Source organism: Gambusia affinis, linkage group LG22, assembly GCF_019740435.1.
Source record: "Gambusia affinis linkage group LG22, SWU_Gaff_1.0, whole genome shotgun sequence".
Lineage (NCBI taxonomy): Eukaryota > Metazoa > Chordata > Actinopteri > Cyprinodontiformes > Poeciliidae > Gambusia > Gambusia affinis.
The window spans coordinates 2,866,076-2,883,309 of NC_057889.1; the positions used below are offsets into that span (position 1 = coordinate 2,866,076).

Genomic DNA, 17,234 nt, shown 5'->3' on the forward strand with positions numbered 1-17,234 from the left:
AAGTGATGTTTCAGTTCCTGTCTAATTAATAATAATTAATCATCTAGTTTCTTAGCTGTCAGAAATTAGTTAAATAACTTTTGTTCTGTTTAACACCTGAGGAAAAGTGATTAGTTTTAAAGGATTGTTTCATACAACTTTGCATGCCGGCTGTTTAAGCATTTTACATCCAGTAGATTATTGGTTGCTAATATGCTATGGTTAGATGGTGTATTAAAATTAGCATTTCCAGCCACCAGGCTAGCAAAAAACATGATTAGCTTGATTTAAGCTAATATCATTTTAACTAATTTGTGCTTTTACATTGTTTTGTTTGTATTTAATGTAGTGTAGTTTTTGCAGCTGCCATATGAATGCTAACCCGATTACTATAATTAATATTTCAGCTTGCTTAAGGTTTTTACCTGGTTTTAGCTTTTACATGGATTTTTTTCACTCTGCATGGATTATGTCAATGTCAAAACCCCACCTGTTTATTGCCTTTAATTCGTAATAAAAGAAACATTGATAATTATATTTGATTTATATTTGATGGTTAATTTTGTTGCTTTACAATGTCTTGTAAAGCAACAAACTGGCTTTTATAACTGGCTGCTATGTTTCTATGATGTTTGAACTGCTTTGCTGCTGAAATGTGCTTCATATAAACTCTACTTTTGACAGGCTCATTGGAGTTTGTCACATTTTGTGGTGGTAAATAAAGAACAATCCAGGTTCTGGTATTGAACGAACAAAATAGGGAATCATTTTTAAGTTTATTGAAAATTATTCATGCTGTTCTATTTTTTTTCTTTACAAGTAAAAATATTGCTTTTATATATAGTCTAGTACTAAAAACAGACTTCTAATGATGTGTTCAGGTTGAAACCAGAACATTTTATTACAATCTCAGCTGTTCTGCAGAAGCTTGAAGGGCGTTTGGAGGACTTCAGTCAAACAGCATCATGAAGACAGAGGAAGAGCAGAATAAATTCCTTGCAAAACAAATTTTCACATTTTTTAAAGTTATCTTAATTTAACTTATCTTAATTTAACTTACCTTAAACAGGATCTGCAATAATTTAAACATCAATTTCCCCTGAAATGCAGCAAAATAAAAGGTGTTTTAAAAAGTTTAACATTGTTTCATGTGACCTCCTCTCCACCCGTTCCCCCGGACCGCAGTAAAATTGCCAAGCCTTGACCGGTCTACGGTGATAAAAAGGTTGGGGGCCAATGATATAAAGCATTTTAAAATGTTTTATATAAAGCATCTAAAAGAATGAAGATGAAAATAAAATTAAAATAAAGGGATGTTTGGAACCAAATCCAGTGTAATTTATTTCATTCAATCAATTCAAAAAGCATATGGCAGAATGTTCATCAATAAACTTTTAATCACATATAGGCTCCAGGTTTCTTCTAAATAACATACAATTTAATCTTGTTACATAAAACTCTCACATAAACCCAAAACCAGGAAGGTGTGCAGCTGTTTTTGACCTCCGGTCTCATTTCATGCTAACTGAAATGTTAGAAAACATTTCAGTTGGCCTTCACTGTCCGGTCGATCCAGTCCACAAACTTGGAAACCCGAGCGTAGACTCCAGGTTTCATGGCGTTGGCGCATCCCAGACCCCATGATGTCACACCCTGCAGGACGTACTTATTCTGTGCGTAACACACCAGAGGACCTCCACTGTCACCCTGTTGGAAAAAGAAGCCACACACATGTTGACGTTATATTTTAGTTTGCTGAATCAGGAAAATTCCTGTTTAAACAGGAGGGTTTTCAGGGATTTTCTTTCTTCTTGGAAATAGGAGTGAAAAGCAGCTATTACAATACCGCCACCTTGTGGTTGATTTGTTAGCAGCTGGTTAAAGGGAAGAAAGAGATATTTCTAAAAACAATAACTGCAAATATTGTTTCACAGCTATAATAGTTTAGAATTAGATCATGCAAAGATAAATATGATGGCATATTAGGGACATTGTAGATGGAATAAAAGAGGAGTGAATTTCTGCCAAAATATTCCAAAATGTTTCAGATTAATCTCAAAAATTTTCTACAAAAAATTAGCTCAAAAAGTCAGCTCAAAAAGTCAAAAATATGAAGAGATTTGTTTTCTAGAAAGTTTCTGATTAATCTCAAAATTTCTCAAGTCAAAGTTTATTAATGTAGCACATTTAGAACAACCTCAGCTGAGGAAAGCACTGCACAGCAATCACAACATCACAGGTAGATAAACAATAAAACAAAATTAAAATTAAGTTTAGTAAAAAACAAACAAAAAAAGAGACAATTATAAAATTGGCCAAAAATACAAACAACTAGTAATATGAATAAAAACATATTAATTTCAGCTGCAGCGATTTCCAAAAAATAAAAATTCTAAAAATGTTCTTGTTTTTTCTAGATTTTTTGATTTTTCTATTTACAGTGGCCCCATCGTAGAAAACTGACCAAAAAGAAGCCACTATTTCAAATACATCAAAATAGGCTCTGAAACATTCCTCCCCTTGATGAGTTTATACATGCTTGTTAATGTAACAGTAAGCAGGTAGATAAATGAATTATTGTACCATCTCTCCAACATTAAACAATATAATCGATCTGTATAAATTATGAACACTTAGAAAACTAATAAATGATGCTTGAATTAATTCACCTTCAGAGTTATCAATTCACTTTCAATTTTCTATCTGGTGAATTATGACATTATTGGTGAATTATGACATTATTGGTGAATTATGACATTATTGGTGAATTATAACATTATTGGTGAATTATGACATTATTGGTGAATTATGACAAGCTCTCTTCACCTGGCAGCTGTCGACTCCTCCATCGATGTTTCCGGCACACATCTCGTGGTCCCTAACTCTTCCGTTCAGGTAAGATGGCTGATTGCATTTCTTGTTCTCAATCACAGGGAATCCAGCTTCCTTCAGCGTACCCGCACCTCCTGTACCTGCAACACAAATTCATCCCAAAGGACATTCACAACAGTTTTTAAAGCTGCAGTATGTAACTTTTATTTTAAAAATAAATGTTGTTTTACATATTTGTTGTAACGGTAAAATATTCCTGATATGCTCATCTGAAGAAATACACCACTCCCAGTGTAAAACAAGCAATCAAAGTCTGGAGGAGGGTCTTAGCGCAGTCAATCAACCTCGTGAACGTGCTGTTGAATGTGCTAATGATGAAGAAATAACTCAGTGGCCATGCTAACTAGCCTTAGCATTCACAGCAAGCTCTATTGACAGGGAGAAACTGTAGCGCTAGCAAAAAGGACATGATTGACTGCGCTAAGACCCGCCCCCTCTCTCTAATTAGTGGTTCTAGCCAGCCCTGAGAGCAGCCAGAGGAGATCTCTCCAATATGTTTCAAATGTAATGTGCATATTTTATTTTTATCCTGATGTATTGCAAGTCTTGATTTATTTTGCTTTCTTCCCGCTGTGAGTATTTTAATCACGTAAGTTTTGGGCTGATTTATTTTTTTGTTTTTACCCATCTGCTGAGAACGCTCTGAACATTTTGGATCTTAGTTGGCGCGTTTTTTTTTTAAACTCAAAGCATTTTGTAACGTACCTTGAGTCTCGCCCCAACCAGTGACGTAACACTCTGTTCCACTGGGAACAATGTAGTCCTTTTCAGGCAGACAAGCAGGAAGCACTTTGTCATTTATAACAGCTGGGCTGAAAACACAAAAGTGTGTAGTTATGGGATTAAATAATTGACTTAACAACATGCTGCGCTGGGACACGATCATGATCGGACTTTTACCAACCTCTGCAGTTTGAGCAGAGCAATGTCCGCTCCATTGGGTCCCAGCACCAGTTTCTCCAGCTGCCGTATTTGTTTGGATGGTTCTGTAGCTCTTTCCCCGTGGATTCCCATGACTACCTGGTAGGCTGAGGGCCGTTTGGAGCTGCAACCGCAGAGCAAGTCCATGCAAACCAGCCATCCAGTGTTATTTTAATTACAGGATTTGTTATACAAGCGTACTGCTGTAAAGTTTTTGTTGTCTGACCTTTCCAGGCAGTGTGCAGCAGTGACAACCCACTGTGGGTGAATCAGAGTCCCACCACAGAAATGGATTCCTGAGCTGATAATAGAAAAGACCATGAAATAAGTAAAGGTGTTGCAAAATTCACATTTAGCACATTTTTGTACTTACATTTGGGCCTCAACTGCTTCTAAAGAAAAGCCCAAGAGCTTGAAAAAACAACCAGTTTTTGGCAATAAGTTAATGTTTTTGTTTCAAAAGCCTTCAGACTGTTAAATCACATTCGACAGGCAGTGCGCCGTTACCTAGCAACTCAAGTACCGGTATTGTCCCAGCATGTTTGGTCAGCTGGTTTAACCGAATGCTCTGTGTTTTGTGTTGATTTATCACCCAGAAACCACTTGCTGCATTCTTATTGGTTGTGCAGGAGGCTCCACTTCTGTTTTTCAAAGATGTAGGTTTGTTTAATTATGCATCTGTTTGCAGCCATTTTCACATGTAGTGTAAACAATGAGTTTGGGGGCAGATTTAAAGAGACAGCTCATTCTGAAAGGAGCCAAAAACAGGCAGAACTGACCAGATTAAAACCTCATTACCCAAGGGTCCATTCACACCAGCTCTGTATAGTCAATTTTAATCCAAATCCAGTTCTTTTATCTAGAAAGTCCCATTTGTTTGGGGAGGTGTGAATGCATAATTGAACTCTGATTCTAACTACAAAAAGTGAACTCTGGTGCGGTTCGAATGCAGATGTGAAAGGCAAGCAGAATGGAGTCTGATCCAAAAGCAGACTATAGCACAGGGCATTCTGGGTAAATACAATCAAAACATGCTATTTCAGCGCTAGCAGTAGAACGGGGCCGTGGTCTTTTACCAAACCCTAAAGAGAAATTCTAAAGCCACTGAAATTTGACTCTACTCCATTTTGTTTACATTTTGTGAATAATGAATTTGTGCTCGGTGTCTTCATCAGAAGTTTTGTGACATTTCCTTCACTGACTCTTGTGAGGAGGGGAACAGGTTTGTTAATTAGTTTGGATCATTTGACACAGTGCAGAGTGATAGTGAACTACAGCAGCTGAAAATGTTGCAACTTTGGTCCCAATCGGACTGTCAGGTGTGAAGACACCCGAAGATTGAACTTGTGCAAAAAGTGTAATGAATAATAAATAATTTAAAGTTGAAAATCTTGTGTTTTGGTTCCATTATCATTTTTGACATTTTCAGGAGGGTTTTTCATGCTCACCTGGTTCGGAGGCTGATTTGCCAGGGCCATGAGTGAGGTTTGGACACGCAGCCACCAACAATACGACCAAAACAGCGCTTCGGCCTGTTTACCGGCGTCCCACAGTCCATTCCAGCTACAAAGACAGTTCACAGTCCTCAAGTTTTATAATGACAGACAGAGAAAATTGTTTCTCTTTAAAACTTCAACGATAAAGATTTAATCCATGTTGGGTTTCCAGGATTTATTCCTTTGACTGACGGCTTTCACCGGCAATGGTGTCTGCAAACCGGTACTCTGGTTGTACCTTTCAGATCACTACTTACCAATAATAAATCTAAGATGAAGACCGGCCCACTTGGATTTAATGTCCTAACCTTCCTGGGGATTTGAAAAAATCCTTTAAGTAAAAAAATCTCATGACCAGTGGCCTCTACCTGACATTCACTGTTAAGACATTTGACACAGTGCTTTGGATTATCGGGTTCCAAATAAGCAGTAGTCCAATCGATACAACTATAAAAGGTTGAGCAAAGTGAGAGTTTGTCTTTTAAACTAACTAAGGAGGATAAAGATGAAAACTAAAAACTAAAAGAGTTTACTTTTTATTCCTAATTGTCTTTATGAGACTTCCGCTTTTTAGTTTTGTTATTACATTGAATACAATTTCAGTTTTTTGTGTAATTTTTCTCCAGGTTAACTTAAAAAATAACTATTATTGTTTCAGGATAATTTTCCAAGCTACAGAAGAGTAATTATCTTTTCTTCTGTCTAACTCTTGGTGAAGGCGGCCACCCTACACGCCTTCACTTGCTCTGTTTTTGTGTTGCATTTTTTGGAGCATCTCTTTGTACATCATCAAAGCTACAAATTATGGATCTGGTCAACTGGTCTCTCAATGCAATTTATAAGATTTTCTCAAAGAGAAGACTGGGTATAGGAGAGTCTGTTTGTCCTGCGGAGATGTACCCACCAGGATACACCAGGATTTATTTGGATTTCTGCTGTTTGGAGTTGGAAGATACCTGCGATATCAACAAATTTGTGATGGATTGGGCCGACTAGCGAACACTCACACCAACATGCTGATGGACAGAGGTGCAAGTTAGATGTGATTCTTGCTGAGATTCACAGGCCCTAGAACTCACTAGCAGGATGAAGTTGTTACTTTGGCCCGGTGGGAACGCCCATACTCATTTGGATGATTGGAATCAACAGAGATGAGACTTTAGAGCAGTTTGAAGTTTAAAATCCACCCGACCTGAAGCATTTTGTCTCTGAACTGGCTCCCCTGTGTCAGCCTTGGCTGGATGGCTATCTCAAATCTCCTGGATGACTTGTAAACAAGACGCTCCGATTCTGAAATCATCCGTGTGACTGTGGAGCAGAGCGCTTCCAAGGACTTGCTCTCAGATAAGACCATCAGATCAGACTGTTGCCTGGGAGACCGATCTACATGGATCATGGTCACACACATGCCAACACACACACAGCAAACAGATACACTCTGTGATTGTCACCGTCTTTGCTGGCTGCATGTCTGTGTCTTATCTTACTATATGTGCCATATTCTTCCTGATATTGTAATTTCATTCCACTTACACTCTATACTTTTTAGTTTATTACTTTTATAAATTGTGGAGTACTTATTGCCTTAGACCAACATTTATATTTATACTTTTAATATCGAAGCAGCACATAGGGAAACTAGAAATTAGTTTACTTGGCAAACCAGAACAAGAATCAAACATGGAGAACCAACATTTAGCCTCAGCTATACGAATCTAGAACTCACTTTTAGAAATTGTGGAGTACTCATTATTTTAGACCAACATTTAGCTTTATACCTTTTAGTTTATTACTTTTATAAACTGTGCAGTACTTATCACTTTAGACAACATTGAGTTTAATATCAGAGCAAGATCTAAAGAAACTCCAGTTAGTTTATTACTTAGCAACTCAGAACAATAATCAAACATGGAGAACCAGCAAACATTTAGTTTTATGCTTTTTCGTTTATTACCTTTGTAAATTGTAGAGAACTTATTACTTTAGACAAATATTTAGATTTACCATTTTAATATCGAAGCAAGACATAAAGAAACTCCTGTTAGTTTACTTAGCAACCCAGAACAAGAATCAACATGTTGAATCTATGTTGTACAAATCTAGAATTCACTTTTAGGAACCAATTTATTTATTGTTTCATAACTCTCCAACTTTTTGTTTTTTTTTAGTGGGTGACAGAATTTAATTTGATTAGGTATTATCTAGAAGATCTGTTTGGAATAAAGTGATAAAAAAAAACTGCAAACGTTTTTCTATTCAGTCGTGTTCTGACCAACCAATCCAGGTATAAATTAACATCTACAAACCACAATCAGGGATCTGGCAGTAATCCCACTTCTTGTTCCTGTCAGTGGTGTAGCACCACGGCCCGTTCACATCGTTGTCTGGGTTTCTGCAGCTCTGGTCGAGATTTATGGAGACACAGTGAGTATAAACAGACAACAATGAGGCCCCTTTAACACACAATTTTATGACGGAATATTAGAGCCGTGAAAAGAGAAATTAAAAACTAAAAGTGGGGGAATAAGGTTGAAAAGTTACGAGAATAAAGTTTAAACAACTTGAGATTAAAGTAGTAATAATACGAGAATAAACTTGCATGAGAACAAAGTCATAATATTATGAAAATATAACCATACAAGAATTAAGTCAAAGTACAAAAGAAAGACATGGACTTACAAGAATAAAGTCGAATTAATTTTAGAATAAAGTCAAAATAATATGAGAAAAACAGTTATAATATTTCAACAATAAAGTCAATTTTATAAGAATAAAGTAAAATTAATAAAATATGAGAAAAACGTCATAATATGAATTTGTTCTCATAATCAGGAATTTGTTCTTGTATTATTTCAACATATTATTTGAGCTTATTCTTGTAATTTTATTTATTGTACAATTCAGTTAATGTACAAATATTTGAACTTTTTAACATTTTCTTACATTATAAGCATAAAACAAAAGGTATTTTAATAGATTTTATGAGTAAAACCACTAAAAGGTGGTGCATACTTGTCAATAAACATACATAATATGAATAAAAGCCTGAAATAACTAAAGATGCTTACGTTTCCCTCCAGACCTTTATCAGGGTGGCTGGTTGGTGTGAAGCTGTTGTGTTGGTGTGGGCTCTGAGCGCTCCACGCCTGGCAGGTCACGCCCACCAGCGTCATGGAGGTCGGGCCTCTGTACGTCGCTCCATTTCCAATCTTACAGTCTGAAACGTACCGAAGACAGTCGATAAATCAAGGAGTAAAACCACAACAATGATGGAGTGAAAAGAAAAAGATGCACCTCTCTGAGCCGGAGTTGGGCTTGGCGCTCCTTCCGGTTTGGAGGAGCATTTTTCCAGGTTGCAGTATTCCCAGCGGACTGTGGGGTCGGTGGTGTAACACCACGGCGCTCGGTCTCCGTCAGGGTTCCTGCACAGATTCCTCTTCAGGTCCCTGAAAGACAAAAACTTCAAGCTTTATGTCCAATCAATTAATAAAGCACATTTAATCAACAATGTTTCACATCATAGAAACACAAAACATTACGGTTTCAAATTCATCAATAAACAACAAATATATTATTCCATGTTTCATTTATTATGGTTCAAAAGAAACTCAACACATGACTTTTTAGTGTGAATCTAAAGGAAATCTAAAGTAATCAGGTACTGTTCTATTAATTGATTTTCGGTTATTGTGGCAAAAATAAAACTTAAACCACAGTTTATGCTTATTGGCACACCCGTTTGTAAAATAACGTCATAAAATAACCTCACAAAATCTAGACTAAGCAGAACATTGCAGTACAATAATCAGTGGGGAGAAAATCCCTAAAATAATTGTTGTTTTTTAAAAAAATAAAATAAATAATAAAAAATCACTGGAGTCACAATTTCTACACAACAGATGCAACATAAAACATTTAAATTATGCTTTAAGTAGATCAGAGTTTTGGATTTTAAATAAACACTTATTTCAAATCAGTTTTTTACAAAAACTCGTTATGTTTGTTTAATTAACATGTTGCATTTTTTAGTTATGGTAAAAGGCAAAAATAAATAAATATTTACTATTTATTTACTTTAGTTTTTTAAAATTAAAAATCACATTTTTGTGGCCTGAAAGACATTTCAACTTTTTAAACGTTGCATTTTGGTGATTGAGGGTAATTTGGACTATTTGGTGGTTTTTATTGACAAAAAAGGCTTAAACAAAACCTGCTAGCAACAGTACAAAGAGGTTTGACATAATTAGTTTTAGTAAAATATTATTTCTTATGTGTATATTTAATAAAAAAATTCAGTGTGAGATTATTCTACGGTATTTTAAAAGGTTTTTTAGACTCTGTTGAGTGTGGAGGCAGTAAAACTGAAGAGATATGTAAATCGATATATTTAATAAAATGTATTTATCATCATTACTCCTGATCAGTTAATACTCACGCTGAAGGGAAACTCTCTGGGGTCTTGCTGTGTTTTTGAGGAGTTTGTGAACTCCACCACTGGCATCTTTTCCCACTGATGGTCTGTGATGTTATTCCCCGGTAGCTGCTGCCGTTCCCCTCGTAACAGTCGTCTTCTTCTGGGGGAACCACGCCTTCAGCTGCACAGAGAAACCAAACATTTTCACAATATTTGGCCTTTGACAACTCTGAATGTTTCCTGTGTTCAGCTACAGTAGTGGATTTTAATTCTAGGAGTTACATTTAAGTGAGAAATGTTTTGTTTTTTGGTGTACCCGGATCCGGAGCGTCTCCACAGCGAGGCACGCTGCAGTACTCCCAGCGAGTTTCAGAGTCGGTGGTGTAGCACCAGGGCCTCCTTTCGTTGTCAGGATTACGACAGTAATTACCGTCTAAACTTCTGAAAAAGAAGAACGCAGACAAAGCAATTATTGATGTTTTTAGGGCTTTTGGTGGCGTGAGCTACAGAAGCCGGGAATGGACATTTTCCACATATCGTTTATCCGATTATTTTTTCCAAAAATAATAAGGTAACATGCCAACGGTTTTCACGAACTGAACAGTTTTCATGAGATGGTAAATGGTTTTTTGAGACGATGAGATGATTGGAGGTATTGGAAGGAAGTAATCAGGTTTGACACACCAATTTGTCATGAATAGGATGGTTGTAGGTGGTGAGGTAGACGCGGTGGACCCATGAGGCATTATGGTATTTTAACAACGAGGAGCACAGAAAAGTCCAGGCAGCACAGGTGAGCATTCAGGTAAGGAGACTCAACACTGGTAGCAGAGACAAAGACTGACCAGCAGCAGGGACACAGTGGGATTAAATACACAAGGGGAAACGAGGGGCAGCTGGAGACGATCAAGAGGTAAACAGTACAACATGGAGACTAAACTGAACTCAGAAACCTAAATAAACACACATAAAAACCAAATCCTCACACAAATAAACTTTGTTTTCTCAAGATGAACTTCAATCATCTGGAAAAATTACTTGCGGAAAATGTCTCCTCTCTGCTTCCGTAATGAGCATTAATAAATCCCACTAATATTTATAAACCGATTAACATCACTGTATTTAAAAAGCCTTTGTCCTCACTTGCAGGGGTAGTTTTCAGGTGTGCGGTTGTGTTTATGGGGCGTCTGAGCCGACCAGCTCTGGCAGGTTTTACCCGTCTCCGTGACGGCGATCGTTCCTCGGTACGCCTGACCCTCGCCGGTGATGCAGGTCGTCTCCGGGACGATGGTGGGAGGCACCGATGCTACAAATAAAAAACCAGCAGAGCTCAGGGACAAGTAATGATTGTGTGAACATCTGCACAAAACTGGGAAGAGTAAGAGCAAACAAAAAGAAATGTTTGGACTCACTGCAGCGAGGAATGGAGCAGAAATCCCAGCGTTTGGACGGGCTGGTGGTGAAGCACCACGGCCGCGGATCTCCATCTGGGTTTCTGCAGTAGTTCTCCTCCAGGTACTTCTCTGGCAGACTACAACAAGATTTATTTTATCCCCTAAATCACATGTATTTGGGACTAATCTAGTTAAACATGGTTACAAATAAAACATGTGTGTACATATTTCAGTGTGGTCTTACGTTGAAGGGTTGTAGCCGTGATTTTGAGGTTTCTGGGAGTCCCAGCGCTGGCAGGTGAAGCCTTTTTCAGTGGTGGAGGTTTTTCCTCTGTAGTCCTCACCGCTGCAGACAATGCAGTCCTCTGCAAACGAGTCAGAAGGTTGACATTTTTTAAACCAGTCAAATATTCTCCTTTACTCATCCTTTGTGATATTTTCATTCCACCTCAACTTTAGAAAATATTATGCTCTTGCTTAACTTTGAAGTTGCTGATAATGCTAAACAGATTCTGACATGTTTTTTTTCTCGCACACAACAGTAGCCATCACTCAAAAGGTATGAAAAACTGTTTATGTGGTAAAACAACCAACAAAAAAATCAAAAGAGAGACCCTGAATTGCAATAACGGTGAAAACTTTGATTTCTAAAATTGTCCTCTGGGTTTTAACAGATTTCTGCATTCAGATATTTAAAGAAATGTCATAACTTAAACCAAGGTTTCTGGTATGATCTGTGTTGAGGGAGACTCCTCTAGCCACTAACTGGAATTATGTTTTTTTCAACATATAAAATATATAATACACACAAAGTTTTCCAAACAAAACTCTGTGTGCAATGAAAACACAGAGACTCCTCACGTATGATGAGGAGTTGTTTCTTTTTACATTAACTCTACCAGTGCAGCTGGAGACATTGCAATGCTCCCAGCGAGTATCTGGGTCAGTGGTGTAACACCAGGGTCCCTGGGCGTCCGAATCAGGATTTCTACAGAAGTTTGAGTCCAGGTCATTGAGGGGATGAGTCTGTGGTGAGAAACTTCAGGAGACACAAAAAAGGAGCCGTTAGAAAAAAGATATCAAATGATAAAATACCAAAAGTGGAATAAATCTGGTTCTGTGAAGAGGTACTTGGGTCTGTGTGGAACTTTTGCATCCCATCTTTGACACAGTTTTCCTGTTTTTGTTCTGTCTTTGGTTCCTCTGTAATCTGCTCCATTTCCATTGATGCACTCCAGGAGGTATTCTAGACGAAACAAAGTAGTTTTCCAGAGTGAATCATGCAACTGGTACCAAACAGAATCATGCAAGTGGCACCAAACTGGCACCAAACAGAATCATGCAACTGGCACCAAACTGGTACCAAACAGAATCATGCAACTGGTACCAAACTGGTACCAAACAGAATCATGCAACTGGTACCAAACTGGTACCAAACAGAATCATGCAACTCGTACCAAACTGGTACCAAACAGAATCATGCAACTGGTGCCAAACTGGTACCAAACAGAATCATGCAACTGGTACCAAACTGGTACCAAACAGAATCATGCAACTGGTACCAAACAGAATCATGCAACTGGTACCAAACAGAATCATGCAACTGGAACCAAACTGGCACCAAACAGAATCATGCAACTGGTACCAAACAGAATCATGCAACTGGCACCAAACAGAATCATGCAACTGGTACCAAACAGAATCATGCAACTGGAACCAAACTGGCACCAAACAGAATCATGCAACTGGTACCAAACAAAATCATGCAACTGGTACCAAACAGAATCATGCAACTGGTACCAAACTGGTACCAAACAGAATCATGCAACTGGTACCAAACAGAATCATGCAACTGGTACCAAACAGAATCATGCAACTGGTACCAAACTGGTACCAAACAGAATCATGCAACTGGTACCAAACAGAATCATGCAACTGGCACCAAACAGAATCATGCAACTGGTACCAAACAGAATCATGCAACTGGAACCAAACTGGCACCAAACAGAATCATGCAACTGGAACCAAACTGGCACCAAACAGAATCATGCAACTGGCACCAAACTGGTACCAAACAGAATTATGCAACTGGCACCAAACTGGTACCAAACAGAATCATGCAACTGGTACCAAACTGGTACCAAACAGAATCATGCAACTGGTACCAAACTGGTACCGAACAGAATCATGCAACTGGTACCAAACTGGTACCAAACAGAATCATGCAACTGGTGCCAAACTGGTACCGAACAGAATCATGCAACTGGTACCAAACTGGTACCAAACAGAATTATGCAACTGGTACCAAACTGGTACCAAACAGAATCATGCAACTGGCACCAAACTGGCACCAAACAGAATCATGCAACTGGTACCAAACAGAATCATGCAACTGGTACCAAACTGGTACCAAACAGAATCTTGCAACTGGTACCAAACTGGTACCAAACAGAATCATGCAACTGGTACCAAACAAAATCATGGAACTGGTACCAAACAGAATCATGCAACTGGTACCAAACTGGTACCAAACAGAATCATGCAACTGGTACCAAACTGGTACCAAACAGAATCATGCAACTGGTACCAAACAGAATCATGCAACTGGTACCAAACTGGTACCAAACAGAATCATGCAACTGGTACCAAACTGGTACCAAACAGAATCATGCAACTGGTACCAAACTGGTACCAAACAGAATCATGCAACTGGTACCAAACTGGTACCAAACAGAATCATGGAACTGGTACCAAACAAAATCATGCAACTGGTACCAAACAGAATTATGCAACTGGCACCAAACTGGTACCAAACAGTGATGTTTGAGTCCACAAATCAAGAGCAAAGTGTTTGGCTTGTCATTGATCGCTGCTGTTTGCAGACATGGTTCAAACGTCACTGCTGTTGCACCACAGAGCAAACATGAACATACAAGCCGTGTATAAGGTGGGAAACATCTTTAATAAAACAAAAAGCAGCTTACTCTTTTTTTCATATAAAGCAGAGTTTTGTCTGCGAAGAACAAGCTCCGTCTTTGAATTTGCTGCTGCCGTCCAACACTCCTGGTCCTTCTCCACATAAGCAAAAGCTCTGAAAGATAAAGACGGATCAAACTTTAAACTTACTGCAGAGACTGGAGAAGACGGGAGTTTTTTAGGGGACGGCTTACTTGCACGTGAAGGACGTTTCAGCTTCACATTTGGCTGCACATTCGGCTACGTTGTTTACCATGTACTGTCTTTTGTTCAGAGAGAGAACCCACGCGCCTTCAGTTTTAGAGTAACCATCTACTTCTGTTCCACCAACTGGAAGAAAAAATAAAAATTTTATCCATCATTGAAAGACGATGATCTTATCCGTCAATGTTTGTTAAACAGAAGTACATATTTTCAGTATTGTTACGTCTTTTGAAGTGGATAAACTGAAAAGAAGTAAAGACAATAAACGACCAAATAGTGACTCTTTAATCCTACTCTGCATATGTATTTAATATGCAATATTTATATACTACTTAGATGAAAAAATGACCTAAAATAACAACAAAACTATTTGCTGGACACCAGAATCTTTCATCTTATGATAAATAAAAATAAAATAAAATAAATATTCTAGCTAAACCGGGATGTTTGAGACATTTTATGAGCTGCTTTATCTAAATTTGTTTGCAGGAATCAAGTCCATGACCTAGAGGACCCCTCGTTATATAAGAAAATGTGAAGGCAAGTTTAGTCATACAAAGATTTCTAAATGTTCAAGGCTTCATTCAACACATTTGAATGAATAAATAACGAATATTCTCATTTTTGTAACCACTGAGACACTTCCTAATGCTTCTAAAAAGGAGATGTGAAAATGTTTTCTGAATCATTTTCTCCAGAATCTTACAGATTTTTTGTCACTTAAAATCTTCAGCTCTGCATAAAGTTGAATGATTTGAACAACCAGTGAGCAAAATGTCCGACTCCAGGTTACAAAAAAATTTTAAACTCACAAGAAAAACTATTAATACAAAACTTTCATTATACAGATGCAAAACATTTGAAACAACAGTTTGATTTTCTTCATGCTCCTCTCATAAGACAGATTTCTTAAAGAAATATCTGCTGCTTTCCTGCTAGCATGCTAGCACTTTCAAGACTGCTAGCTAAAAAAGATAATATTAATAATAAACATAATAATAGGTTTAGTATTTTAATATAAACTGGATTAGATTAAGTTAATTAGTCACATTTATCCAAATTATATTAAGTTTTTTATTCACTAATCTCTTTTTTTTATTTGTTTAAGCTATTAGCATTTAGCTACACTGACCAGTTAGCATATCATAAAACTCGATGTTAATAATTTTTAGTTCCTTTAAATAATCTGTTAACTCCATGAAAATAATCAGATTTCAGGTATAATAAGCCATCAACTCTTCTCTTTTGTTTCACACATCATGAAAAAAAAAAAAATCTAGTCCTTCCAAAACAAATTTTTTCTGCAAGATGGGCAGAAGACTAGTTTTAGTTTAAAGATAGTTTCTGAGACATAAGTTGTCTAACTGCACTTGTTACTTTAATGTTTATTGGTTTAAAATGCTTAGTGTTTAATTATTTCACCAAAAAATGGTGTAACTAGAAAAAAAGCTGCTTTGTTCTGGAACATGGAAGATTTAATACTAATTAAAGTCATTATTTTCTTCCTATTAACAAAATTTGAGTTGTATAAAAGTCTAAAATGAGTTTTTATACAAAAGAAAAAGCAACATGCAACATGATTCTCCATTTTGTGCTTAAATAATCTGATCAAATGTCTCGCCTTTGATTTATGTGAAAACTAATCAGCGATTTAAAATCCTCCTGAAAAGACTTTGAGAGAAAAACTGTATTGCACAGAGGCTTTATTTACACCATACTTCCTGAGTATTAAAAGGACAAGGACAGAAAAATATACAGGACTGGAATAAAACAGCTGCAAACTGCAATAAATACATAAAAAATGTGACCATTTTATATGAATTTTCATTTGATTCAGGAGGTTAAATGTCAGATTTGATGAATGGAATAAATCCAGTGAAAAGCACTTTGCTAAAAGGAGAACTTGGTAACTGTATGTCATAGCAGTATCTTTATATATCAAATTTTTTATCAATTTAAACAAAAAAAATACCAAACAGAAGTATTTGATCCAATCTTGTTTGTGTGAAATCAGTTTTAAACCATCTAGTCTTAGTCATAAGTCTTAGTTCAAGGAATCAACAGTTTTCCTTTTACCAGAGCAGATGAAGGCTCCAATGAGAAGAGCTGCCTTGCTTAAGTCCATGTTGAGGATTCAGACTAGCAGCTCATCATCCGCTCAACCAGACGCCCCTTCTGATGGATAATTACAGTCTGTATAGCTTATAGCTCAGCTGGGCGGATGAACGGGACGGCTCAGTTATTCGTCAATCATTGACGAGGACAGCAAAGAGCAAAAGGTCGGAATCCTTGTTTATGGCAGATTTTTGCAGTCCAGCACCCCAATGTGAAGGCATTTCATTCACAAAGAGTCACTTTCTGTGTTTTGGTAAACAAGAGCATGGTCGGTCTGAAACAACCTGATTTGTTATTTTAAACCCGTCATGTTAGGTTTTAAAAATCTGGCTCCTGGACTTTGATTTAACCTGCAGATTCTGGTCTCATTTTACTTTAAGCACAGATAAAACAACAAATATTTGCTGTTATTTGTGTCCTTCTTTGATTACTCTTGTATTCTTCCTTTCTTTTTGGTGAATATATGAATTTGACTCAAACACTGATGTCTGTTTTTGAATGTTCAGAGGACAAAACTGCAGGTTTGCTGATGTGAACCAGATGAAACAGGATCAATATCGACTGTTAATCTTCAGCCAAGAGAGATCAGTGTCCTTCTTTGCAAACAAGTCATTTCAAAACAGCCTACTTTCAGTACAACGGGAACATCCAGGGTTTGGTTTTCAGAGGACGGAAATATGTTTTAAAAACTGCACAAAGTTTATTGATCTCGGTGCAACATTTCAGATCCAATCCAGTCCAATTAAATCCACATTTCATCAATCTTAATTAACCAACAATAGAATGAAATCTTCTGAATGTTGCAGTAATATTAGGTAAAGTTGGGTCTTTCTCTGCATCGTT

At 37.2% G+C, this 17,234-nt stretch overlaps 1 protein-coding gene across 1 annotated transcript; it reads right to left on the reverse strand.

Annotated features, from left to right (window-relative positions):
• Window positions 1-1,302: 1,302 nt before the first annotated feature.
• On the reverse strand, window positions 1,303-16,475 carry LOC122825218 (plasminogen-like). Its single transcript, XM_044106425.1, has 19 exons — window positions 16,353-16,475; window positions 14,267-14,402; window positions 14,081-14,187; window positions 12,228-12,342; window positions 11,996-12,135; window positions 11,341-11,461; window positions 11,115-11,233; window positions 10,846-11,008; window positions 10,019-10,143; window positions 9,724-9,883; window positions 8,583-8,734; window positions 8,357-8,505; window positions 7,595-7,688; window positions 5,241-5,355; window positions 4,019-4,093; window positions 3,776-3,916; window positions 3,577-3,683; window positions 2,806-2,951; window positions 1,303-1,686 (listed from the first exon to the last, which is right to left on the reverse strand). Exons 1-19 carry the CDS (start codon window positions 16,399-16,401, stop codon window positions 1,525-1,527), a joined length of 2,376 nt encoding a protein of 791 aa, XP_043962360.1. The 5' UTR covers window positions 16,402-16,475; the 3' UTR covers window positions 1,303-1,524.
• Between the last annotated feature and the right edge of the window lie 759 nt (window positions 16,476-17,234).

What these genes read in the sequence shown, in the direction of transcription:
- LOC122825218 (XM_044106425.1), bottom strand. Translation starts at nt 16,401, where the DNA reads ATGGACTTAAGCAAGGCAGCTCTTCTCATTGGAGCCTTCATCTGCTCT. An exon ending in AAAGTTCCACACAGACCCAA is followed by an intron (nt 12,136 to 12,227) that starts GTACCTCTTCAC and finishes TGTCTCCTGAAG; the next exon opens with TTTCTCACCACAGACTCATC. An exon ending in CCAGAGAGTTTCCCTTCAGC is followed by an intron (nt 8,735 to 9,723) that starts GTGAGTATTAAC and finishes TTTGTCTTTCAG; the next exon opens with GGACCTGAAGAGGAATCTGT.